The 25,611-nt window shown below is 55.7% G+C and overlaps 1 protein-coding gene across 6 annotated transcripts in view; it reads left to right on the plus strand.

Moving 5' to 3' along the window:
* The window catches only part of SH3PXD2A (SH3 and PX domains 2A), a 234,593-nt gene that overhangs the window by 154,541 nt on the left and 54,441 nt on the right, over nt 1–25,611 (plus strand). For 3 of the 6 annotated variants that reach the window (XM_002718709.6, XM_002718708.6, XM_089314354.1), the window contains one exon: nt 21,778–21,822. The exons of 2 other annotated variants lie outside the window; for them this stretch is intronic. In XM_002718709.6, the coding sequence (XP_002718755.3) occupies nt 21,778–21,822 (45 nt within the window). Of the gene's footprint in view, nt 1–17,791; nt 18,687–21,777; nt 21,823–25,611 lie in introns of those variants that run through there. One more of the 6 variants, XM_089314355.1, reaches the window with a different exon arrangement.

The following is a 25,611-nucleotide window of genomic DNA, read 5'->3' on the forward strand; positions in this document are numbered from 1 at the left end:
CGGGAGCAGGCTCAGTGCTGAAGGCGCAGCAGTTCTGGCACCAGCCTGCTTGCTTGGATTCAAACTGCAACCCGCCCCCAGGCTCCAGTCTGCCAGCTCCCCCACCAGACGGTACTCACCAGGCCCCCACAATCACATGAGCCGGTTCCCTAAATACCTCTCTCCCTTTTCTTCTCTGTACACATCCTGTGGGTTCTGTGTCTCTGGAGAACCCTGCCTAACGCACCCTCCACGTGGTCTCGATTAGGTAAGCTGTTGGTGAGCCTAGAACACTGCCTGTGACTAGGAAGCTTCCTGAAGTCCTAGCGCCGATAGGGAATGGGCATCACTGTGCTGGGGACTTTCCGTGGTTCTTCCTTGGCTGCTCAGAGCCCCGTGGCGTGCTGGGCCGTGGGACTGCCGTGTCACGAATGGGGCTCCGCGGGGTGACTGCCCGTAGGCCTTGGCAAAGTGCAAACTGAGTCCATCTCTAGGGCTCTGCCCTGCTCCAGGATGAAGCTCACAGAGCTGCTCCAGGTCACTCAGCCAGAGACGCCTGCGCAGAGAAAGTGGACACTGCTCCTGGCCAACGCCCCAGCTCCTCCTTGAAGGAACTCTTACTGAGCAGAGTACAGGCTTGGGGTGGGGGTGGGGGCGGGGGTTGGTCAACAGGAAGAAAATTCCCAGGGAGCTGGACTGGTGACCTTGATACCAGGCAGAGTGATGCCCCGAATTTGTCTGCATGCCTTCCCCCTATCACACCTGTTGCTTCCCAAAACCTAGAGGCATCCTGGGCTCTGCCCTTCTCTCACCTGCCCACCTGAGCCCCAGGTGCACCTGCTGCTGCCCGCCTCCACCATCGCACCTGTTAGAAGCTCCTGGCTTCCTCCCTGGTCTCTGCTGCCACCTCCACCCTACACACCACAGCCAGGGAGGCCTCTTAAAAGCCTCTACCAACTAATGTGTGTTTCTGCTTAGAATTCCCCAGGGGCTCCCCATCCCAGCCAGAACAAACTCCTTACTCTGACTTCCAGAGCCCCGTGTGATCCGGGCCCTGCCTGCCTGCCTCCCCAGCCTGGGCTTACTTAGCCTGCTTGTGCCCCCACACCCACACGTCCCCACCCTGCGCACCGCCAGCCACCTTGCTCACCTGCTGCCCCTTAGCGGGCAGCCTCTGCTCTTGCTGTTCCCTCTGCCTGGAATGCTCTTCCCTGGTCTTGCACGTGGCTGGCTTCTTAAGGTTTCTGCTTTGCTGTCACCTTCTTGCAGATGCTGCTCCACACCTGGCTTCCCCACTGCGTCTTCCCTCCCTTCCCATGCCCTGGCTATGCTGTGTGTCTTTTTGCTGCCTCTCTCCCACTGCCTTAGGAGTAACGACCTTGGCTGGGCTGCAGGACTTGTGGCAGAACCAGGTTCCACCCAGACTTGCTGAGGGGTTGGGTGGATGGGAGAAGGCGCGTTCTGAAGAGTGAACCCTGTGCGGGCAGGACAGGAGTGTCCCCCAGGCTGGGCAGCACCTACTGGAAAGCAGAGGTGCTTTTCTGGTTTAGGGGGCAGAGAGCTGGAGGCTTTGGTAGTCTAGGGAGAGCACATGTGCAAAGGTCGGGGTGGGGGTGGGATGGGTACTGCCACTGCCTTTATCGAGCACCTGCTGTACGCCAGGTGCTATGTAAGATGCTGAGGTTACGGGAGTGTGTTCTGCCCTGGAGGAGTTTGCAGCCTGCTTAGATGAAAGGTACAAGTGGGTAGAGGGAAGTGAGCTTGTGACATGGTTGCCTGGGGAAGACCAGTCCGGGCGAAGGGCCCAGGAAGTGCAGAGGCCCTGAGGTGGGAGCAGGCTCACTGCTTGTGACACAGGAGGAGGCATGGGGCTGGGGCAGAGGTGGGGCCAGGTGGGGGAGGTGGGAGGAGGTGAGGACAGAGATGTAGCTGGGGGCATGCAGGGCTTTATACTCCCTGCTGAGCAAGGTGAGGAGCCACTAAAGGGTTCCGAGTAGATTGACAGAGGCGGGGGAGGGAGAGGCCAGGAGAGTGGAGGTGGGGGTGGTGGTGAGACAGCTGTAATGTGAGGTGGACTTGGATGGCCGGATGTAGGGTGGGGAGTGTGTGAGTCAGGCCTACACGTGTCTGTCACATGACCTTGGACAAATCCCCTCGCCTCTGGCCCATGTCCCGTCCTGTTTGTCTCCTTCAGGGTCCTAGGAGAGAAGCAGAAGCTACAGGAGATAGTGTGAGGACTTGGTTGACACAGATGGGCTGCCGAGGGGAGTCTGGATTCCGCGGGGCAGGTCGTGGAGAAGGCAAGCTGAACGCGGGCGCCTGTGGGAGCCGCTGTCCACAGCTGAAGCTTAGCAAAGCCCGGCCCTGAGCCGGTGGCCGCTCAGCTTTTGGACTCAGACTCACAGAGTGTTTAGGATTTGTTTCCCTTACTCAAGGTCAGTACGGGCTTCACCCCCTGGGGACTGTAGCCCAGCCAGGTTGACGTTGACCCTCACACTGGCAAATGGGCCGGTTACTGGAGCAGCGACCCAGCAGGTGGAAGTTGTTAGCTGCGGTTGCTCCCCAAGGGAGCACTACCTCAGGAGCCCAGGGGGGCTGGGGCAGGCTCCCCAGACCAGACCTGCAGAGATCAGATGACGCTCACCATTCTGCAGGAAATGCCTTTTCTCCAGGGACCTCAGCTGGGGAATTCTGAGATGTACCACTAGAGGGCGCAAGTGGCTACGGAGGGGCCCGGCAGAGAGGGCCTGAAGTTCCTTCCCACCCTGGAGCCCCCTGTTGAGCTCCAGCTCCTTGAAATGCAAATGAGGTTGCACAAGAACAGGGCTGTAAGTTTGTTCTCTTAGGCAAGTGTTGATGTCCTGGTGAAATCCTGTTTACGTTTTTTCTTGGAAGAGCTCTGCCCTGTTTCCATCTCAGCGATCATAAAACTGTTATTGGACTGAGCTAATGCGATCCGCGTTACTGCCCATTCCTTGCCGGAGGCAGGGTGCTTGGTGCTCGGTGCTCAGAGTTTGGGTTTTGGCGTCAGACAGGGTTTGGGCCCCAGCTCGGCCATGGGCTAGCTTCACTGTCGTGGTTGTAATCATTGATAGACTCTGAAAGGAGGGGAGAAGCTGGTCTTACCTTTGCTCTGAGACTGGGAAGACACAACGGAGGCATTTGTGATCATCCCTGGGCCCCAGAGCAGACAGGCCCTGGACTCCGCCTTGCTGAGCCTTCTGTCGAGCTGAGGGTGCAGACTCCCTCCAGAGCCAGGAGTCCTCACGTCCTGTCCCAGCGCTGCCAGCCATGTGGTCTCGGGCAAGTTCTCAAGTCCTCTGTGCCTCGCATCTTCCTGTGTAAAATGAGGATAATGACACCATTTGACCAGGCTGTTGAGGCTTGTGTGAAAGGGTTTTTTAATATTTGTTATTTGAAAGGCAGAGTTAGAGAAGAGGAAAGACAACAGAGAGAGATCTTCCTGCTGCTCCTCCACACCGGACCAGACGCTTGTTCCCCTAATTTACAAGTCCTTTCTATAGTAAAGTAAGAATAAGTAAACAGTGAACTCCCAAAGCAAGAATGAAGAGAAATAAGAACGAAGCAACGAACTTCCCCGCAAACTCTCCAACGCACTCTCCAACCAACCCACACCGCCATGCCGTCTCTCTCCTCCTATATAGTCCTCCTCCACCAATCCGTGCTCTGCTACCCACACGCCGAGCACGCTGCTCTCCTCCAATCAGGAGCAGCTCCTGCAGCTTGTCAAGTTGGTGAGAGGCAGCTGGGTAGAAGCTGTTAGCTCCTCTCCCAGCGCCATATTGTGGGAGAGCAGATGTATAGAATAAGTCTTAATTCCAGTAACAGTATAGTCCGAGTTGCTCCCCACAGATCCCCCTTTATTTTTTGGCGTTGATACGCGCCTGTGTAAAGTTCAGCGTGATCTTCATGCTATTGACTGTCTTGTTTGTCGTGCTACTTCAGAGTTCGTTGAAAAATGTCCCATATTCCAAGGATCCCAGGGATTGGTTATTCATTGTTTTCTTCCTCAAATAGAGTTTTTTTCTTCTAGCTCTTCTGCTGGTAGGTTTACCAACCGAATTCTTCTCTCAGGGGTCCATATTGGTTGTGCCGCATGCGGAAAAAAACAAACGGCGCCTCGTACTCTTCTGAGTAAGGGGAACGGGCCTTTCCATTGGTTGTCCTGTAAATCCTTCCACATTACCCACTGTATTGATTCCTTATCAGCTGACTGAGCATGCATTTCTGCAGGTGTTTTACCGTTCTTTTTCTTGTTAAGAAAATTAATTGTATAAAGAGCTAAGGCCAAGGCATCCTTATTGGATGCGGCCATTTCCCCTATTCCCCCCTTTTTGTTTAATTATTAAATTTTTTAAATATAAGTGAGTGCGTTCTACCACAGCTTGCCCTTGTGGATTGTATGGAATACCGGTAATATGGGAGATTCCAAATTCTTTCAAAAATGCAGCAAAACGAGCTGATGTATACGCTGGGCCGTTATCTGTTTTGATCACATGAGGAACTCCCCAGGCTGCAAAAGCCTGCAAGCAGTGTTGGATTACTTGTTGTACTCCTTTATTCATGGCTGTGGCCATAACTACACCTGAATGTGTGTCTACAGTGACGTGAACACAGCTTTGTCGCCCAAAAGAGGGGATATGTGTAACGTCCATCTGCCAGATATGTCCTGGTTTAAGGCCACGGGGATTGGCTCCCGCAGGAATCTTTGGAACTATGGCAACAACAAACTTTTCACAGGACCTAATAATACCTTCTGCTTGCTTGCGGGGAATATAACTTAAAGTGTAGGTGTTAACATGCCATTTAGAGTGATTCTTTAGCTTGTTCCAAAGCGGTGCATGCAAGCAAGAATCTTGAATAATGATCGGCCATGTTTCCTCGAGTAAGTGGGCCGGGTAAATTAGAATGAGCTCTTATGTGGCCTATGTAAATAGCATGCTCTTTGATTTAATAACCCCTGAATTTCACTTAAATAAGAATAGACTGAGGAGGATTTAAGAATAAGGCACTGTGTAGCAAGCATCTGAACTGCATTCACCACATATGCACTATCAGACAAAATATTCATGGGTGCGCTCTCTGCGTAATACTGTTGCGATAATAGCTAATTCTGCATGTTGTGGAGAAGGGGATGCTGTTAGAACAAAATATCGTTGATTGTTAAATATAGCTGCTCCTGTTCCGCCTTTAGCTCCATCCGTAAATACGGTAACTCCCCTTGAATTGGATCCCTTCGCACCTTCTGCACCCGTTTTATTGAAACCTTTGTGCAGAAGTTAACAAATGGATGGCGAGGGTAGTGATTGTCGATCTCTATTTGTAGAATGAGAACTATGTATGCCCATTGCCAGCATTCCCTTGTAAAGGCTTCTACTGCCTCTTGAGCAAAGGGAACTACACATCGCTTTGGAGTCTTCCCCGCCATTTCTGTTGCCTTTTTTATTGCTGTTAATATCAAATCAGCCACCGCAATGCCTTGGGTGTATAGTACACGCGGTGCATGTGAATGTGGGTATACAAACAACAAGGGTCCTCCTTGCCAAATGACTGCGAAGGGATACAGCTGTTCCATAAAAATTAATATTTCTAGGGCTTGTTGTGGATCACATCTTTCCATCTGCATTGCTTTAATTTGTTTTTCGATTTTCTGTAACACCAAGCAGGCTTCTTTTGTCAATCTACGAGGGGAATCAAGCTGGGCATCTCCTTCTAAAATATTGAATAATGGCATCATATCTTCGGTGGTTAATTTACAATAGGGCCTCAACCAGTTTAAATTGCCACATAATTTTTGGAAGTCATTAAGGGTCTGCAACCCATCTATTGCAATTTCAAATTCTAATGGGGTCACCTTTTCAGAAGTTACTTTAAGCCCTAAGTACTGTACTACTTCCCCTTTTTGTATCTTCTCTGGCGCTACTTGTAACCCAACTTTTTCCAAATATAATAGCAACAGTTTATATGCTTCCATAAGGTGATTTTCATTTTCAGCCGTTATTAACAGGTCATCCATGTAGTGTAAAATTTGTACTTTTGGTCACTGTTGTCGAACCGGCTCTACTGCCTGGTCAACATATAGCTGGCATATGGCAGGACTGTTAGTCATTCCTTGGGGAAGCACCTTCCATTCATATCTTTTGTCGGGACCTTGATGATTAATGGAAGGTACGGTGAAAGCAAACCTCCGAATGTCTTGTTCATGTAGAGGTATGCTAAAAAAACAGTCCTTCAGATCGAGTACTATTAATGGCCAGTGCTTTGGGATCATAGTAGGAACTGGGAGTCCGGGTTGTAATGCCCCCATGGGTTGCATCTGCTGATTAACAGCCCGTAAATCATGCAACAACCGGTATTTCCGATTTTTTCTTTATCACGAATATTGGCGTATTCCATGGGGAGGTTGATGGTTGCAAATGGCCTGCCTCTAATTGTTGTAACACTATATCATTTACTGCAGCCAACTTTTCCTGGGTAAGGGGCCACTGTGGTATCCACTTTGGCTTGTTGTCCAGCCATGACAATGGCAGCGGCTGCATCTCAGTGGCCCCCACGAAAAACCCGTGTCCTGTCTTTTAAAATCGCCTTTGGGCTGGGCTAGGTCCCTTCTGCCTTCTCTGGAGCCTAATCCTCTCTCCTGATATCCCTTTTTATACATAATATGCCGTCTTGTAGAACTCTCCAATTGGTCTTCATTGGTTAATGTCAGTCCCAATTGTTCTAAAATGTCTCTTCCCCATAATGTGATGGGGAGTGCACTAACATAAGGTTGCACATTTCCCTTGTTCCCTTCTTGATCCTGCCAATGAAGCACCTGAGCACTCCTTGATGGTGTCATGGCCGCACCTAGGCCTACTAAAGTATTATCTCCTGGCTGAAGGGGCCATGACTTCGGCCAATCATTTTCCGAAATTATACTTACATCTGCACCTGTGTCTAGCAGGCCCTGAATCGACTTTCCTCTAATGGTTAAGGTCCACAGAGGTCGATCTGCTAAAGATAGGGACAAGGCTGCAAATTTCTCCCCTTGGGGTCCATGAACATCCTGCGCTCCAATCATGATCAGTATTTGAGCCACAGGTTCTTCTGGCTTGATTTGTATAATACCCTTTGTAGATTGTATCAGCACCTTTAACTTATCAAAGGGTAGTTGGATAACTCCGGTAATTAAGCCTCTTAAAGCATTTGTTTCTTTTCCGAGGATTATTCCAAGTCCCTTATGCTCAGCCGAAATTGTTTCTGCCCTCACCTCTATGGCTTGTGACCCCATTTGAGGTGTTAGTACCGAATACCCGGTGGCTCGTAACTCTGCGCAGTAAATATTTGGTTTTTGTATTGTTGGGACCGTGGCACCCACCGATTGTTTTGGCCCCGGGGTGCAGGGGCCCACATTCCATTTTTTTGTTGTTGTCCATATACACCTGATCTTTTTATGGGGCCCGCCTCATTTGGCATCCTCAGGGGATTGCCTGTGCTATACATTTTAGAGTAACATTCACTGACCCAATGATTCCCTCTTCTACAGCGTGGGCAAAGGCCTGGTCTTCTCGAGTTCTCTATGCCCTGCTGATCTCGGGCTGGAAATTTCGCCCTACATTCCCTCATTAAATGCCCTTCTCGACCACATCTAAAGCATTTTCGTCCCCTCATGTTCTGTCTAAATTGTCGGGTCACTGCTACTGCAGCATGTGATCCAGAAGCTGCATCATCCATGACATCCCTACAGATTTTCAAAAAGGTAGGGATGTCCTTATGCTGCCATGGTCTAAGAGCTTCACGACATGTTTTATTGGCCTGTTCATACGCCAATCTTCTGACTAAGGGCATTGCTTCTTCCACAGTTTCAAGAATATTTCCCACTGCTTCCATTAATCTGTTCACGAAGTCAGCGTAAGGTTCAGTAGAGCCCTGCACTATCTTAGTCAAGCTGTGTCTTATCTCTCCTTTTCTGGGTACCACCTTCCAGGCTTTTCTTGCTCTTACTTGTAAGAGGACAGCTGTTGGTAGTCGGGCCTGCTCATCGGGATTGGCAAATCGCCCTTCTCCATTTAACATTTCCTCATCCCATGTTTGATTCCCTGCTCGATAGTTCTGCTTTGAATATTCTCGCGCGAATTCTCTATAAGCAGCTAACCATAAGAGGAAGTCACCCCCGCCCAACACCGCCTTTACTAAGTTTCTCCAATCCTCGGGTATTAGGCCTTGCTGTCCAATGTTATCAAGGATTGCCTGAGTGAAACTTGCATGGGGGCCATACAATTGCACTGATTGTTGCAATTCTTTAAGTAATTTATGATCAAGAGGCATCCAACCCCTGTTTCCCTGTTGATCCTGAATTACAGGAAACACCTGGCCTGGTTCCTGGTACTGCTCCCAAGCAGGTTTTCTATGAACAGCTCCCCTTTGCTTGCTTTCGGTTCTTGGCCTTTCTATCTCCTCCTGCATACCTACTCCATCACTCCTTCCTCCTCCCACTCTTCTTCAATCTCATGTTGAAAAAAGGGGCTTTTCTTTACAGGAGGAAACTTTGGTAGTACCAATGGGCGATACCGGGGTGGTGATTCATCCTTTATGGTTGAATCTGCCAGCCTTGTAGGGCCAGGATATATTCTTGGCATCTCTCTCGGGGGCGAGGTTCCCTCTTCAGCTTCCTTCTCCCCCCCGTAAGCTTCCTGGCTCTCTAAATCCTTCTTTGATTTTCTTCTCACCTGTTCGTTACAATAGCTGCTCGCCTGGCTGCCCTGCCATAATTCTTCCTGCAATTCACTCCCCTCATTAAGCAACAACTCGATCCCTTCTGTGGGGTCCTGAAGCGCCTGATCAATGAGTTGCCACAGCTTCAGCACTTCTATTGATTCCCCAGCCTCGCGTAATTGCCGTCCCACCTGCCTCCACTGCTGTAGAAACCAGGGGGACGTCTCTACAACTGCTCTTACAAATGCATGAATTTTCCTCCCCCCTCGTTTCCCTCGTTTAGAAGAAAAGCTGCGAGGAGGTAGGGAGTAGGAAGAGAGAGAGAGAGAAACTGCATTCAGCCCATAACGGATGATCTTTAGGGAGAAATAGAGGATGGTGCCTAGCAGGAAGAAGACGTAGCCAGTGGGCAAAGAGTAGCCAAAGAACTCCATTGTCTGTACCGTCCGTGACATGTTGGAGCGGTGGGCGTAATGGAAGACTGAGTCTCCCAGGCGTTCCCAGTAAATACCTCTTTCCTAGCTTCTATTTTTCTTCCCCCGCGGCTTTTTTCCTAGGTTCTAACTAGCTTTTCACCGGCACTCTTTCCGTCCAGCTTTCCCCTAGGCTCTTTGCTAGTCTCTCTCTCCGGTATTTTCCCACTTCTTCCCGCTTCTTCCCTCCTAGGTTTCTGATCCGAGTCACGGCACCATTTGCTGCTCCTCCGCACGCGGAGGAGCCGCACCGGACCGGACGCTTGTTGTTCCCCTTATTTACAAGTCCTTTCTATAGTAAAGTAAGAATAAGTAAACAGCGAACTCCCAAAGCAAGAATGAGTAGAGAGAAATGAGAAAGAACGAAGCAACGAACTTCCCCGCAAACTCTCCAACCAACCCACACCACCATGCCTCCCTCTCCTCCTATATAGTCCTTTCCACCAATCCGTGCTCTGCTACCCACACGCTGAGCACGCTGCTCTCCTCCAATCAGGAGCAGCTCCTGCAGCTTGTCAAGTTGGTGAGAGGCAGCTGGGTAGAAGCTGTTTCTCCTCTCCCAGCGCCATATTGTGGGAGAGCAGATGTATAGAATAAGTCTTAATTCCAGTAACAGTATAGTCCGAGTTGCTCCCCACATCTTCCAACCGTTGGTTTACTCCCCAAATGGCCACAACAGCCAAGTCTGGGCCAGGCTGAAGCCAGGAGCCAGGAGCTTCTTCTGAGTCTCCCACATGGGTGCAGGGACCCAAGCACTTGGGTCATCTTCCCCTGCTTTCCCAGGTGTATTAGCAGGGAGCTGGATTGGAAGTGGAGCAGCCGGGTGTCAAACCAACACCCACCTGGGATACTGGCACTGTAGGCGGAGGACGCTTAACCTACTAGGCCACAGTGCCAGCCCTTGCGTGAAAGTGAATGCCTGTGAAGTGGTGACCCCAGCACGGTGCCTGACCTGGGAAACGCTGGGGGTCGAGCAAGTTCTGCTCTGCAAAGGGGCGGCAGCCCTCAGCCAGGAGAGGCAGTGGCTCTGGCTTTGCCCTGCTCCTGTCAGACAGGGGAAGGCAGAGCAGGTCCCACCCATTATTGGCTGTCAGCCTCGTAACAGCCTAGGCAGGTGGTCTTGTGCCTGTCTCCCAGACCATGAAAGGAACTTGCCCACGGTAGGCAGCCAGGCACACAGAGGGCGGAGTCTGATCCTCTGACCCAAACTCACTTTCCACGGAGTCTGTTCCCAGCTGAGCTGAGGCCCAAGGGGTTGGTCAGTGGCCAGGACTGAGGCTCTGAAGCCCTCCAGCAGGAGGTCCCAGATAAGGAGGGGCTTTTCCTAAGGGAGCCCCTAAAGTTTCTAGAAGGAGCCGTTGGTTACAGGGGGGTCTTTAACCAGGTGCGGGGTCCCTTTACAGGGTATGACTAACATCATCAAAATCTCACTTTTTATGAGTTTGGCTTTTAATAAAGTAGATTTGCTGAAGGTAAGATCTACCCCTAAGTAGGTAGTCTGGGAAGTTAGTGCACCCTCATCCCTCCATAGATGAGGCAACTAAGATTGTTGAATGTAGTGAGGACTGGGCAGAGGTTGGCCGCCTGCCCAAGTCCAGGAGCCAGGCAGGACGTGCAGTGGCTCCTGTGGGCCAGAGGAAGCAGGGCTCGTTCCCCCCAGAACGGGTGCCCCCACAGGACACAAAGCAGGGCGAGATGGACAGGGCAGCCTTCCTCCTTGGCAAAGTGCGGGATGGCACGAGAGGCGCCCACGTCTGCCTTTGCCAGCTCCCAGCCCCATCTGAAGAGGGCACAGCTCAACTGAGAAGGCGGGGTGTTGCCGGGGACCCCGAAATCACACAGGCATGGGTGGAAGCCACAGGTGCAGGAGGCAAACACAAGTAGGGCAGTGGGGAGGCTGGAGCTGGGTCCTGGGGCGGGGAGGGGACGGGGTTTGAGAGGAACGGGCAGGGCAGGAGCAGTGCAGCGGAGGAAGCCGCGGAGGGTGCATCGGCAAGCCTCGGCAAACGCGTTCTGAGCGTCCCGGTCTGCCTGAGCCCACCCCAACCTCAGTGAGAACTCGGCCAAAGGCTTCCGGCCGCCCTCCCAACAGCCGGCTCCCGGAGTGAGCGTGGCTCCCAGAGTAAGCGTGGCCTCGAGTCTCGTGCAGTCATTGGCTGCACACCCAGGCTGATGTTTATAAGGAGTTTTTCTTTTTGTGGCTCTGGGTGTTCAGCCTGATGTCACCCCTGGAGTTCAAAGCCATCTAATTGGCAGTGAAATGAGCCTGATTGATTTGACAACTCCGCGGCCAGCCCACGTGGCAGTGATGCGATGGAGAAAGTGATACTGCCCCCCACCCTCCCGTGTGCCTGGCTCCAAGCAGCCCAGTCCCACTGCCTGGCCAGCAGGGACCCCTGAAATGGGTGGGGGAGGGGAGCGCTGACTGGAGGGGTGGGCTACAGGGGCAGGAAGTGGCACCTGTCAAGACAGAGGGTTGTAAACCTCTTGTCCCTGAAACCCCAGCTCATCCTTTGGAGAACGGCTCTCCGGGTGGGGGAGGGGGCGTTCCCAGCCACTGACCCCCCACATCGGGCCTCACCAGGAGGCAGTGTCCAGGCCTCTGTCTTTCCTTTCTACAAGGTTTTGTTCCTGGGGGAGGAAATGCCCATGTTGTGGTCCAGCAAAGAAATGCTTCCCCCGCGGCTCTCAGCCAGAAAGTAACTTGTTCCCTGCCTCAGCGCGCTGGCTTGGAGACACGTGACACCAGAGGCCACATTTCCAGCAGTGACGCAGCCAACGGAAAAGCAGAGATTTGGGGAAAATGTACATTGCTTATTGTGTTAGCACCTTTTTCTGATCTAAAGTTGCTTTGTTTAGAAACAGGAATGTGGTGTGTGTGACTGTCGGCACATGGCCATTTCAGCAGCGGTCAATTTTGAAATGTGAAGGCAAAACACACACACACACACACACACCCAGTATTAGACATTTACAGGAAAAACGGTGCTTTTCCCAGACTTTTCTGCTTTGCCCCCTGGCTCTTATCATCATCACGTGTGCCCCAGGGGCGTGTGTAAAGATGGATTTGGTTAATGTTGGCACTGAATCTTGCATCAAGGAGACAGCGGATCAGGAAGCCCCTTTGTGTCCCTGGCTCTGCAGGAAGCCGTGGCGGCTCTTTGCACTCCTTCCCCTGGGAGCTGCTCAGGTTCTGAGATGGAGCCCTTACAGGCCCCTGGGGGCTGCTTAAAAAAAAATATATATATATATATGTATGTATGTATGTATTATTTAGTTAGTGAGTTTTTCATTTCATTTTAAAGCCAGAGGGAGAGACAGGCAGAGATTCTCCGTCTGCTGGTTCACTCCCCACCTTGCCACGACAGCCAGGGCTGGGCCAGGCCAAAGCCAGGAACCGGGAACTCAGTCTGGGTCTCACATATGGGTGGCGGGGACCCAAGTACTTGAGTCATCACTGCTGCCCCCCAAGGCTTGCCTGAGCAGGGAGCTGGAAATCGGGAGTGGAGCCGGGAGTGGAGCCCAGACACTGAGAAGGGATGCAGTGCCAAATGCTCACCCTCACTGCGGGTTTTAAGTGAGTCAGCCGGGCAGAGAGCGAGCAGCTGTGCAGGGGACAGCTGTCAGGCGCGCGTTAGCTGTCCGTGCGTGTCTTGTTAGGAGGACTCCAGCTTGTCGCACTCTCTCGGGGCACACGTGCTCACCTGTGAAAGGTAGGTGGCGATTGACTGGAATCAATAGGAGGAAAAGAGTGGCTTTTCATGTCCCAGGTGGGCCAAGAGAAGCTGTCTGCGCATCCAAGCCCCAGGTCTCCGTCCCGGCTTGCCCAGGGCAGCAGCTTAGTGCTCCCCAGAGCCTCTGAGCTATGCTGCGGAAGGGGTAACTCTGCCCTCCCCGGGGAGCTCACACACGCCTGACCCTCTCCTGTCCTCCAGGCTTCTCAGCTGTAACATGACTGGGTCACGTGAGAGCCAGATGTGGGGATTTCCCCGGCAGTGTGTGTGCGTGAGCGAGTGAGCGCACGCGCATGTGCACACACACACAGCTCTGTTTACGTGGCATCCGGGAGCTCAGGGGATTGGGCCAGCCCTGGGCAGAGCAGGGGGGAGACAAGAGGCCTGGCTCACAGCAAACACAGGGGGAAGGGGGGGTGCACTGCACAGAGCCTGCCCCCCCCCCCAGATAAGCGGGTTGTTCCTGCTCAGACTCCCATTTCCTGCAACATCCATCTTGCCTGAGGCCGTGTTAGTTTTTTTTTTTTTTTTTTTTTTAAATCATCCCTTTGAAGAGCTTTGGAGCAGATACTGGAAGCCAGCAGCCTTTCGGTGCTGTTCTTGCAGGCTTGGGGGCCTGCCGTGAGCCACTGTGCCCAGCACAAGCCAGGCTCAGGGCCTTTCCCAGCCCAGGAAGGCCTGTGTGTGGCTCAGGAGGCAAAGCCTGGACTAGAGAGAGGGCAGGTGCCTTGAAACCCGTTAGCCTGACAGCAGCCAGCGAGCAAGCATTGTTCCTTCCAGACACCACTGAGGACTAATTGGATGTCTGCTGTGTCCAGGGTATTGTGGGGCTGCTGACAGGGTTAGGATCCTGAAGGAATCTCAGGTTGGATTGGAGAGACTCAGCCAGTCTTTATTAAGTACCTACTGTGTACCAGGCACTTGCTAGGACAGTGGAAACAGAACAGCCTGAGGACCCTGCCAGGGACACCTGGAGTGAGGCAGGCAAACTGGGTAGAGTGGGTATCCTGAGCCCCGGTCAGGAACAAGCTCTCGCCCCCACCCCCGCCCAGGGCCCTGTCCCCTGACCCTGCCTGCTCCAGGGGACAGCAGCTGAAGCTTCTGAGCCCTGCCCCTCAGGTGGGTCTAGGACACAGGCGAGGCCTTCTGCACCCAGCCCTGCTGTCCTTGCCTCCTGGTTGGGTCTGGCGGCCCCGGGGAGTAAGGGTGCCCCCCAAACCTGCAGGACCCCTGAAATAGACAGGAACTGCCAGAAGGGTGTCTGGTCACACCATGTCCCAGTACCCTCCAAGTCCTGTCTGCAGGTGGCGTGTAGTATTGCACCTGTACAAACTGGGCACATCCTCCGTATACTGAGTCACCTCTAGGTCACCTGTAGTACGCACCGCGACGTAAAATACACTGCAGCGTAAGTGGTATGCAGGGGGCAGTGACGAGGAGGAAAACATCTGTACGTGTTCAGTACAGATGCAGAGGTTCTTATCACATGTTTCCATCTGTGGTTGGTTGAATCTGGATGCAGAACTGGCAGGCGCTGCAGGCCCACCATGTGTCTTTGTGTCCCACCTCCCATGCATTGGGACGGGGGGGGGGGGGGCCAGGTGGTGAGAAGCAGGCCTCTAGTGCTGCCCGTGGTCGGAGCTCAGTGGATAGTTGGGGCATGACTCATGGAGAGGAAGGGCCGGCGTCCAGTCCGTGTCTGGTCCCCGGGTGGGACTGTCTGCCTCAAACCCCCTGCCTTGACTCCATCACTCGGTCAGGGGGAGTCACGGTGCAGGCCTGGGGGGAGGAGGGCTGCAGCCAGCAGCTGCCGACCTCATTCCGCTTCCCTGGTCATTTCTCTCCCCGTGGACACAGATGCTGGCTGGGTGGGCGCCTTGGAGCAGGGAGAGCCCAGTAAGTGGGGGAGGACCACCAAGACAGACCACCCGGGGTCAGGATCCTGGAACCCAGTGCCGTGTTGGGCTTGTCTCTTCCCGGCACACAGACATCCCGGGCGTAGCAAGAGATGAGAACCTGAGAAGTGAGGGGGAGGCCACAACCTGAGGGGCTGCAGCCGGGCGAGTGCAGCAGCTGCCGGGAGCGGGGGCTCAGACCCCGCTGGCCTCCCCACCACGCACAGCTGACTGACAGACGGCGGCACCTGTCTTTCCCTGAGAAGCTTCTGGTCTCAGTGGGGTGGAGCGAGGGTGGCAGCACCCTCCAACCCTCCCTCCCCCAGGCAGCTGCAGCATTGCAGGGGCACCCTTGGCCTCCCCACACTGACGGGGGCCAGGCCCACCCTTCTGGGCCCAGGACATAGTCTCCGAGGGGCTGTGGAGTGGCTCCAAGCCCAGCCCCACCGCACCCCATTCCCCACCTGAGCAGGGGAACTGAATGTGCCCTGGCTGTGGAGCTCCTGGCCAGAGGGCAGGCGGTGTGTGTGTGTGTGTATGTGTGTGTGTGTGTGCATTCCTACCCAGGGCGGGGCCGCCCCCACACAGGCCCTGGGTCTGGGAGAGTCGGCACTCCCAAGAAAGGAGGCGGCCCTTTGTTGCCAAGAGCAAAGTGAATAGGACTGTGGCCGCTCCTACGGAGAGAAGCACAGGCAAGAGGCCCTGTCCACCGCCGGCCAGGGAGGACCCAGGAAATGCCCTCCTCCGTTAGGGTCCCTTCATCCTTGACTCTGGCTTGTCCTGCTCGGCTCCAGTCTGACACCGTCTCCTTCTTGCTGTGGGGCCTTGGGAAAGGACCTTAGCTTCCCCAAGCCTCCTCGTCTGTGAAATGCAGAATGTTGTAAGGATTGCGTCAGATAATGCTCACGGGGTTCTGTCCTGTATCACGTGAGCATTAAACAAGTGGGCTCTGCTCTGATTCTACCCCAGCCCTGCCGGTCGCATACTGCACAGTGCTAGGCACATTTGAGCCCCTCTCTAGTGCTGTCTCCCCATCTGGCTTAGCCTGTGGGTCCCACCAGGAAGCAGGAGCTACAGCTAAGGGAGGAGAGCCTGGAGACAATGGCCTACCTTCCCATTTAGGTTTGCTTTCTGTCTTTAAGAAGATACTCACTGGCCGGCGCCGTGGCTCACTAGGCTAATCCTCCGCCTTGCGGCACCGGCACACCGGGTTCTAGTCCCGGTCAGGGCGCCGGATTCTGTCTCGGTTGCCCCTCTTCCAGGCCAGCTCTCTGCTGTGGCCCGGGAGTGCAGTGGAGGATGGCCAAAGTACTTGGGCCCTGCACCCCATGGGAGCCCAGGATAAGTACCTGGCTCCTGCCATCGGATCAGCGTGGTATGCCGGCCGCAGTGCGCCGGCCGCGGCGGCCATTGGAGGGTGAACCAACGGCAAAGGAAGACCTTTCTCATCTCACCGTGCTGATCCAGGCCATTTCACACCCCTTAAGAGAACCACGTTTCGGTTGGTTCTGTCTGCCCTGGAGGGTCATTGGAAAGAGTGGAGCCGCTGTGTGCCACGACAGTACCTCGCCTGGGCGAGGATGGGCACTGCTCGTGGGGACTGCTGCTGCAACTCTTAAGTGATTTGGCCACCAGCTGCTGGGCCCTCGTTGTTGCTGGCCTGGAAGTGATGACCTAGTCAGAAAAGGAAGGAACGTGCTGGGGTCTGTGGGAAACGTGAGACATCTAGCGCCGTGCAGAGGTCGGCTGCAGCACAGGAGAACGAAGCCCAGAACGCAGCAGTTACTTCGCAACCAGCTCGAGGCTGCTGTAAGAACAATAGGAACCCCAAGGCGGGAGAGGCTCCTGTGTGCTCAGGGGCGAGAGGCCATGGAGGACACAGGGGAGGTGTTCGTTCCGTGCGGGCCCCTGGCAGGGGCCCAGGGCAGAGCCGAGGAAGCTGATAAGGTGCTGGCCCCGGCCCGGGCCCCGCAGCTTCTGGCCCTCTCTTCTTCACCGTGGGACTTGTGCTCACTCCCATCTCCCACCTGGGCTCACAGCCCACTCTGGATGTATGAGTTTGGATGGGTGGAACTGTCTGTACACCAGGGAAGCATTCCTGGAAATAATAGTTTGAGACTAGATTTGGGGAAATTGAACTCCATGCTTACTGCTGGGGAGTTACTCGAGGTTAAAAGAAGCCTTGTTTCAAATCTAGGAGGGGCCTTCCCCACTGTAAGTCTATCCAGATTTGTTTTGTGTTTGGTTGGTTGCTTTTCTTTTTGTTTGTTTTCTTTTTTCTTTTTTAGTATTTATTTATTTGAAAGGCATATTTACAGAGAAAGGGGGAAGAGATATCTGCTGCTTCACTCCCCAAATGACCACAATGACCAGGACTGGGCCAGGCCAAAGCCAGGAGCCTGGAGCTCCATCCGGGTCTCCCACAAGTGTGGCAGGGGCCCAAGCACATAGGTTATCCTCGGCTGCTTCCCAGGTGCGTTAGCAGGGAGTCGGAACAGAAGTGGAGCAGCTGGGACTCAAACAAACCCATGCTCTTATGGGATGCCAGCATCGGAGGCAGTGGCTTAACCTGCTACTCCACAACGCCAGCCCAGATGTTTTTTTTAGTCTTTGGGTGTATGGGTTTGGGGGGAGCCTCCTTAAAGTCCAGGGCACCTGCAGTATTGTTCATTGATTTCTGATCATCACTGGGCTTGGCAAGAATCAGCCTCAACATGAGTGCCCTCAGGTTTCTGTGTTTGGCCGTAACCTGCAGGCACCTGGTTTTGCCGGGCCTGGCTTCCTGCTGAGGGAGGACCTCAGGTGGCTGAGGGAGGGCCCCTGGCCCCATGCCTCTCATCTCCCAGGAGCCCACTGCTTTCGCCACCAGCCTGACCCTGTCACCCACCTCCTTCATGTCCCTGCCCCTCCACAACCTTTCACAGGCATTAAGGCACTCAGCCTTAGCATGCCTGTGCAAAGAAGCTAGGGTAGATCTTTTTCTGCCATTTTGCAGAAGAAGGAAGAGGCGCAGAGGTTTGCCAAATGCCGCAGAGTGAGCACGAGAACCCGGGCTGCTGCTGTTCCTGCTGTGGTCTCTACCCTCCGTGCAGAGCTCCTGCTTTTGCACACGTGGGTCTCCCTGCACAAGCCTGCGTTCAAGTGGTTTTCCCTGGAAAGGCGGTCTGTTTCCCAGGCAAGACTGACTTCAGCTGCAGCGCGTTTGCATTGCGGAAATTGCCAGGTTTCTGCTGGAAGGCTCTAGAACATCAGGCAATCACCTTAGGGATCAAGAGGCCCAGACGCTTGGCTTTACCGAGTGGCCGTGGAGGCCCAGAGCAGTTAAGCCACTTGCGCAAGATCACACAGCTGACTAGCAGCAAGACAGCTCGCAGATTGCCAGTCTCCTAATGTGCTCTTTCCAGCAGGCCCTGCTCTGTTGGGCCCTTGATTCCTTGTCACCAGAAGGGAGGAGGGAGGTAGAGACAGCAGGAAAGACAACGAGCATTTGGTTTGTGTCGGTCACAGCTGCTCACGTGGCCACGCCTGCCCCTCTGCTCCTTCACCCCGGCTCCCCGGCTCTCCATTTCTGTTTTCCCAGCCCTGAGCCAGCAGCCTTATCTGCCTGCTGGCTGGCGGGCCGGGGCTGTGAGCCAGGGGCTCCCCTCTGTTCGCTGTAATGAGGCAGGAGGGATCCTCCCACTCGAGGAGGGAGCGTGCCAGGGTGGGCTGGAGGGAAAGGGACTCCAAACAGGGAGGGTTTGGGGTTGGAGCAGCGGAACTGGACTAATTCTGCAGATCCCAAGGACTGGGAAATAAATCATGCTTTAAAATGTATTTTCTCTTAAATAGATGATCTTTTTTTTTTCTGGTCTGCTTCCCGTTTTCTTTTGGGGAGAGGGAAGGGAAGTCCTATTTAGGGTGAGGTGCAGTTGACAGGCGTGAGCTATCTGCCCACAGGCCAAGGCTAGCCCACCATGGGGGTCTGAAGGTAAAGTTGTACTGAAGCCCCGCCCACTCGTTCGTGGATGGACTGTGGCTGCCTTGGCACTGCTGCCTCTGAGGCCTGAGCTGTTGGCTCTCTGGCCCCTCTGTAGGCCCCTGTTCCAGCAGAACAGGTCTTCCTGGGTTGTCAGGCCTCGGGCAAGATGCATTCCCTTGGCTGGCTGCAGAAGCTCAGCATTTCCCAAAAGCTTTCCTTTTGAAGAACCCAGAGAGCAAGCAAAACCGAAGGTATGCGTGGTGATAAGGCATGCAGAGGTGGAGAGAGACGTGGAAAACCTCTTAGCTGGGCCCTGTGGTCCATACAGGGCCTTGTAGGGCTGGTGGGGCTGGGACGGGCCTGGCGTGAGGTGTGGCCTGGTCTTGCTCCGGGACAGCTCACCTGGGCACATCTGCAGCAGTAGGAAAGTGGGGCCTCACGGATGTGGGCACAAGGCAGGATGCCCCCCCCCCCCGCTGTGACCTCAGCCCTCCTTGGCCGCAGCAGCTGAAAGCCTTGGAGGTCCTTGGATGTGGGCCTTGTCCCTGCCCTGCCAGGGCTTGAAAGCTGGCCCAGCGTCACTCCCGCTGCCTGAGGACGTTGCCGACTGGTAGACCTCAGCTGGGGCCCTGGTTATATCTGGTTGAAGTCCCAGGAGCCCCCTCTCCTAGTGCCAGCTGACCTGGTGTCTGAGGGTGACCGTGGGGACATCGCGCTGATCATTCCTTGTGCGCCGCGTGCTTCTCATCCCAGCGGTCCCAGGAGCCAGACTCCCAGAGCTGACTGTACCCAGGGGGCCGGGCTGGTGCTGACCAAGCTCACGGAGATGGCGCCAGCAGTGGCTGACCGGGCCCTGACTGTGGCCTAGGCACTCTGCCGGGCACTGTTACTCATTATTTCATTGAATCCCACAGTCACCCAGAAGGTGAGTATACTCACTTCACACTCACGTCCACAACCTCACAAATAGGCTCAGAGAGGTTGTGTGACTTTCTCAAAGGGGAAGGTCTGGGTTTGAACTCGGGCAGTCAGACTGCCCTCGATCTCCCCACTCTGGTCTACAGTGGGACCTGGAAGGGGCCCGGTGGCTTCCAGTCTACATGGAGAGCCAACCTATGATTGGAAGGTGGCTTGCTGAGCGAGGAAGAGAGTGGCATCAAGCTCTGATCACTTGGAAGTCTGTGTTCCTGCAAGAGATGGACATTGTACTAGCTGTGTGACCTTGGGCAAGTTTCTTAACCTCTCTGGCTTTCTGTAGAATAGAGGGAATGGTAGTACCTCTCATCGCAGGTTGGTAAAGTCCTCAGCACAGGTGTGGCAGAGTAAATGCCTATAAAGGTACCAGCAGTGCTCCTGGCCAGCACAGGGTGGCAATGCAAGGGTGTGCGTCTCAGCCTCTCCTCATATTTGTCCCTGCTGCAGCTGGCGTCTGCCCTTTTGGAGGTGATGGGCAGCCCATCAAAGAAAGCACTGGCCTCGGCTGGCATTGTGGCACAGCAGGTGAAGCTGCTGCCTGCAACACCAGCATCTCACGTGAGCACCAGTTCGAGTCCCGGCTGCTCCATTTCTGATCCAGCTCCCTCTAATGCTCCTGGGAAAGCAGCGGAAGATGCACTTGGGCCCCTGCCACCCAAGTGAGAGACGCAGCCATCGTGGCCATTTGGGAGTGAGCCAGCGGAGATGGAAGATCGATCGACCTGTCTCTCCTCTCTCTATAACTCTGCCTTTCAAATAAATAAACCTTTAGAGAAAGGACGCAGTGGGTGTCTGCAGACCTGGTTCCATTTCTGGCCCAGGGGAACCTGAGTAACTCGATCCCCATTACTTTCAGTGTCTGAAAGATTCTCCCCTGTAAAGTGGGACCAGTACCACGCACCCACCTCATGGGGTGCTTGTGGGGAGTACATGAGCTCCTGGGTAGATATCTTGGCATCTGCACAGTGACCCTCTGATACTGTATTTTTATTTATTTGAAAGGTAGAGAGAGAGATAGAGACCCTCAATCCACTGGCCACTGGTCCAGGCCAAAGGCCAGGAGCCTCGACCTCAGTCCAGGCCTCCTACACGGGCAGCAGGAACCAAAATACTTGAGCCATCATCAGCCGCTTTCCAGGTTCTGAGTTAGCAGGTAGCTGGAATCAGAAGCAAAGCCAGGATTCGAACCCAGGACATAGGCATCGGAAGGGGTGACTGAACCACTGTGCCAAATACCTGCTCCTCTCTGCTGTTTCACACATGGTCCCACCATTGATCAGACTGGGAGCTTGCTGCCTTACTGTCATGCTAATGGCACACGTCTCATAATCCTATGTTTTTCATGGCATTTTGATTTTGTTCCTCCCTCTTGGTAGGAGGACAACTTTTAACCCCATTTTGCAAGGGGGATACGGAGGTCCAGCTGGACACCACTGTCTGGGCCTAGAATAGAACCCTCATTTCTTCTGGCCACTTGGGTTTCCTGTCCTGCAGGGCTGGGGTTGGGAGTTGAGACGTGGGCGGGATGGCGGCAGGGGCTGGGTATCAGGAGCCAGTGGCTATGGTACCACCAGACCAGGAGAGCAGTCTGTGTTGCTCCAGCCCTGCCATGTGAGGTTCCGGTCCAGATGGCTGAGCCTGCAGGCCTGCTAGGCTCCTTGGAGCCACCAGGCCCTGTGGGGCCAGCCCCCTACGTGGCAAGAGAGGAAGGGCCGGGCTGCCTGCTGCAGGGCCGTGGCAACCCACGGGCCCCCTTCCAGGGAGGGATTGTGTAGGATCCTCTGTGCTCCAGAGGATTCCAGGGTTTCGCCAGACACTTCATTATCCCTGTCCCAGCCTCTGTAATCACACGGGCCCACGCCCAACAGCCAGCCCAGGGCCAGGAAATCACTCCCGTCCCCTCCCCCGCTTTCCGCGTCGGCGGCCGCCGAGCCGGGCCCTGCAGCCACTGGCCTCCGACCGCCTGCCTGCCTGCCTGCCTAACGGTTCTCTCTCCTCCTCTGCTTCTCTTTCCCGTCGCTGCTTGCTCTCGGGGGACTTGGAAGTGTGGCTGTCCAGCTGGACAGAGTCTCCCAAGAAGGACGTGACAGGTACCGGGTGGTGTGCATGTGAGTGCATGCATGGGACTCGTGTGTCCAGCACGTGTGCGCGGGTGCCCAGAGGCTGCATTCCAGGTGCATGCTCCGTGGGTCGCAGGGCGGCTTTCCCCCGCGTGGCGAGTCTGCGTCTTCCGCTGCTGCGCCCTCTGCCCCTTCCAGGGCCACCCCGACTAGTCCTCAGCTCCCGCCTCGGAGCCCCCTGATGAACTGGGACCACACAGCGCAGTGTGTGAGCAGGCCTGCCCCGGCTCTGCCACAGCTTGGCGCTGCCGTCTTGGGCAGGCAGGGCAGCCTCCCGCGGGGACTGTGATGTGTGCCCGGGCAGTGGGGGGTGCCCACAACCCTCAGTGCTATCTCACTTGGCCACTCCGATGAGGCGGGCCAGCCAGCCATGCCTCGGCTCACTTCAGGCAGCTAAACGGAGGCCGAGAGCCAAGGGGCCTGAGCCTGGTTCCCAGCCGTCCCGTTGGGGGCCCGTCCTGACACTGTAACTGAGGGTGGTCACAGCCCGCGAGCCTTGGCCATCCAGAGCCTGGGGCTGCCTCTGGCCCCCTGCCTGGCCGAGATAGCCCTCGGGGACTTGGGCCTTGGTCTGTGTCCCAGCAGAGCTGGGCCCGGCACTGGGGACTTGCCTCTTGCCTTCGGTTTTATTGGACAATGGCAGGAAGACCTCAACAGCAGCAGGGTTGTCTGCTCCCAGAGGGAGCTGGGGAGCGGGGAGCGGGATTTTCTGGAGGGCCTTCTAGGGTGCCCCCCATTTCTGAAAGTGCTACCCCCTGCTCTGAGAGCAGATGTTCCAGCTGGGGGAATTGGGGTGGGAAAGAGCCTGAGCCAGGCCTGGAGGAGGCAGGGGGTGGGAGGCGAGGCCCCTCCCCCTTGCCAGCACCCTTCTGGTGTTCGCCGTGACGAGGGCCTGGGCCTGAGCTAATCACTGGGCTCCGGTCCCTGTTTCCCCTCTCCACGAGCCAGTGAGCGGAGCCCACTTGGCCCACAGCATTGCATTCTATTCACCACACGTAGGGCTGAGAGGCCGGCAGGCCCGGGCGGCCTGGGAGGAGCCAGTGAGGGAGTAGGGGACCTTGGTGGGTGCGCAGGGGCTGGGGTGGAGGCCACCTCCAGGCCCGGCTTCTCAGGATGAGCCCGGTTGTGGCCAGCAGGGGGAACCCAGCCGGCCCAGAAGTCTCAGGCAAGCCGCCAGGTCTTTCTGGGCCTTGGTTTCCCCATCTGGACTGTGGGTGGGTTCTGTGAGACCAGAAGCTCCGAGGTGGGGGGCTGGAGTGGAGATGATTGCAGACAGGGTCTGCAGGCCGCTGGGCCTGGCATCCACCCCAGCGTGGCCCAGGGAGTGCTGGTCTGGCTCTCTCCAGCTGGCAAGTCCACGGCCTGCCTGGGAGCTGCCTGGGAGCGGGGGGTCTGGGAGGGGCAGCCTGCAGGCACACAGCCCCAGGCCTCCCTTCCCCACCCTTCTTCCTCCTGGCCCTGGCCCCCCACCCCAGGCTTCAGATCAGTGTCTCTCATCCCCTCTCTACTATTTGCTTTGTAAACAACACCCGCAGTTTATGTGTGGCTTAACCCCAGCACTTCATCGCATGCTTGGGACAGCCCCCTCAAGGATCTGTCACTGTTCCTGTTTACAGATGAGAAACCTAAAGCCCACAGACACAGGTGTCCTCCCCCGGGGTCACAGAGCAGGACTGGGCCCCAGCCCCTTGGGCTCTGGGGCTGGGCTGTCACTGACTAGAATCTCAGGGAGTGACTGTGGCCAGGATTGTGTCGTGTGGCACTAGAGAGGCTCCTGTCTAGAGCGCGCATTCTGGCTGGAGAGCAGTGGCCGACAAACTGCGGGAGACGGCCCTGTGGCTGGAGTGGTGGGGGAGCCTCCTGGAGGGACCCGCGAGATTGGTAGATGCGGGATTGGCAGAGACAAAAGAGGAGAGCATTCCTGGCAGGGGCAGTGGCTAATGCAGAGGCTTGGAAGCTAAGAAACTGCAGGGAACTGTGTCATTGGCACATAGTGGGTGCTCAGCAGGTGTGGCTGTACATCCTGAACCTGAACGTTGCCTGGAACCCGTCGGGGGGGTGGATGGGAAGGTATCAGGGAACGTGGGCACCCAATCAGTCAAGACTGGGCTGCAGTTTGGCCATTCTGTATTGGGAACAGGGGGCCACCGAAGGTGTTGGCTAGGGGACTGGCTTGGCAGAAGCCTCGTTGAGAGGTTTCAGTTTGGCAGCCAGGATCAGGCAGGAGCCAGGGTTCTGTCCAGGTGGTGGTTAGAGGAATGTAGGTGTGAGGCATGGGTGGGGCAGGCAACTCTGTAGGCCTTAGCAGGTCCAGCCAGGGACTGTGGGAGAAAGCTCAAGGCTCCTGCAAAGCCGCCTTCCAACCCTGGGGAGGCTCCACTCCCCAGCAGGGGCACACCCCTTCTCCAGGCTCCTGCCAGCCCTTCTCATCTGAAGACCTGAGGCCCCCTCCCCTCCCTTGGGCAGCCTCCCCCAGCCCCCAGTTTTCTAGGACTGGGCTGGGAGGGGATCCTGAGCAGCCTCTGCAGGATGATGTCACCACCCTCCGGCTGCCAGGATTTCTCCTCGGGATACCTGCTCCCAGCCCCTGCCCATCCCAGGCAGCCAGCGCCCTAAGAGCAAGCTGGGAGCTGGCCTGTGCTGGGAGTGGGAAGGGTGCCCAGAAGGAGAGCGCCAGTCTGCGACGCCTGCAGACCGCTTCCTCAGCTTTCCTACCTGTCTCCTGCAGTGGCAGCCTTTGGAGAGCTCCGGCCAATTTTCCAGGAAGGCCCTTTGAATCCCACTTCCCTCTACCACCACCACCCCCCACCCCGAAATCTTGCCTCAGACTTTCTTGGCTTGGCCTGCAGTGAGCTGATGTCTCGCCACTGCCCAGCACACCTCCCACCCTGGCTAGCATCTTCGGGCCCCCAGTGCAGGCCTCCTGCTTGCCCCCCTTTGCCATCTCCCCCTTCTCCCCCTTCTCCCTGTGAGTCCGGGCATCCAGTGGCCCCACCTTGCAGGGTGAGGCCCTGCCAGTTTGTCCACATTGACTCAGTAAACCGTCAGCTTCCTCTGTTCGCCTGGCTGCCAGCTCCTTCAGCTCCCCCGCAGGTGCTGGGAACATGCCGTGGCCTGGGCAGTCAAGGTAGTGAGATACTGCAGTCCTTATTAAGCACCAACTGTGTACTGGTGTCTGGAGATAGAGCGAGGCAGGGCCCTTGCCAGGAGACCAGGCACCAAGGCCCACCGTGGGTTGTGTCCTTGGCGAGACTTTAAGTTAAGATCATCGGTGATCCAGGTGCCTTAGGAAGATCGCTTACTTGCATGAGAATCAGCTTGCTCCCCTTGTATAAAACGGGGCTGTACCAGGCACTTCTGCACAGGGCTGCCGCGAGGACCGAAGGAGGCCGCAGGGTGAGGCCTTCAGCTGCCTGGCATGGCTCTGACCCTGAGTAAGCCGAGGAAGGCTCGCCGCCATTGCCTGGGTAACCTGGGTGCCCTCTCACCTGCTGTGGGCTCTCCTGCTTCTCTCTCGCATTTCCCTTTCTTACAGCTCCCAAGCTGGCAAGGGGCTCCCTTTGGCCTCAGGGCAGGGGCTGGCCCCTTTTGTGCTGGACACCCTTCAGAAGTGCCCTCGGCCTCAGGGGCTCTAAGTACTCTGCCCCCAGGACGAGCGCTGAAGTCCCCAGGGGCACAGTGGGAGGTAGCTGTGAGCCCAGTGCCCAGCGCCGCAGCCGTCCGCTGGCAGGCACAGGCGCAGAAGCTGCCCGGCCGCAC

The sequence above is a fragment of the Oryctolagus cuniculus genome, chromosome 15 (assembly GCF_051225735.1).
Source record: "Oryctolagus cuniculus isolate XC-2025 breed Fujian yellow rabbit chromosome 15, ASM5122573v1, whole genome shotgun sequence".
Taxonomy (NCBI): domain Eukaryota; kingdom Metazoa; phylum Chordata; class Mammalia; order Lagomorpha; family Leporidae; genus Oryctolagus; species Oryctolagus cuniculus.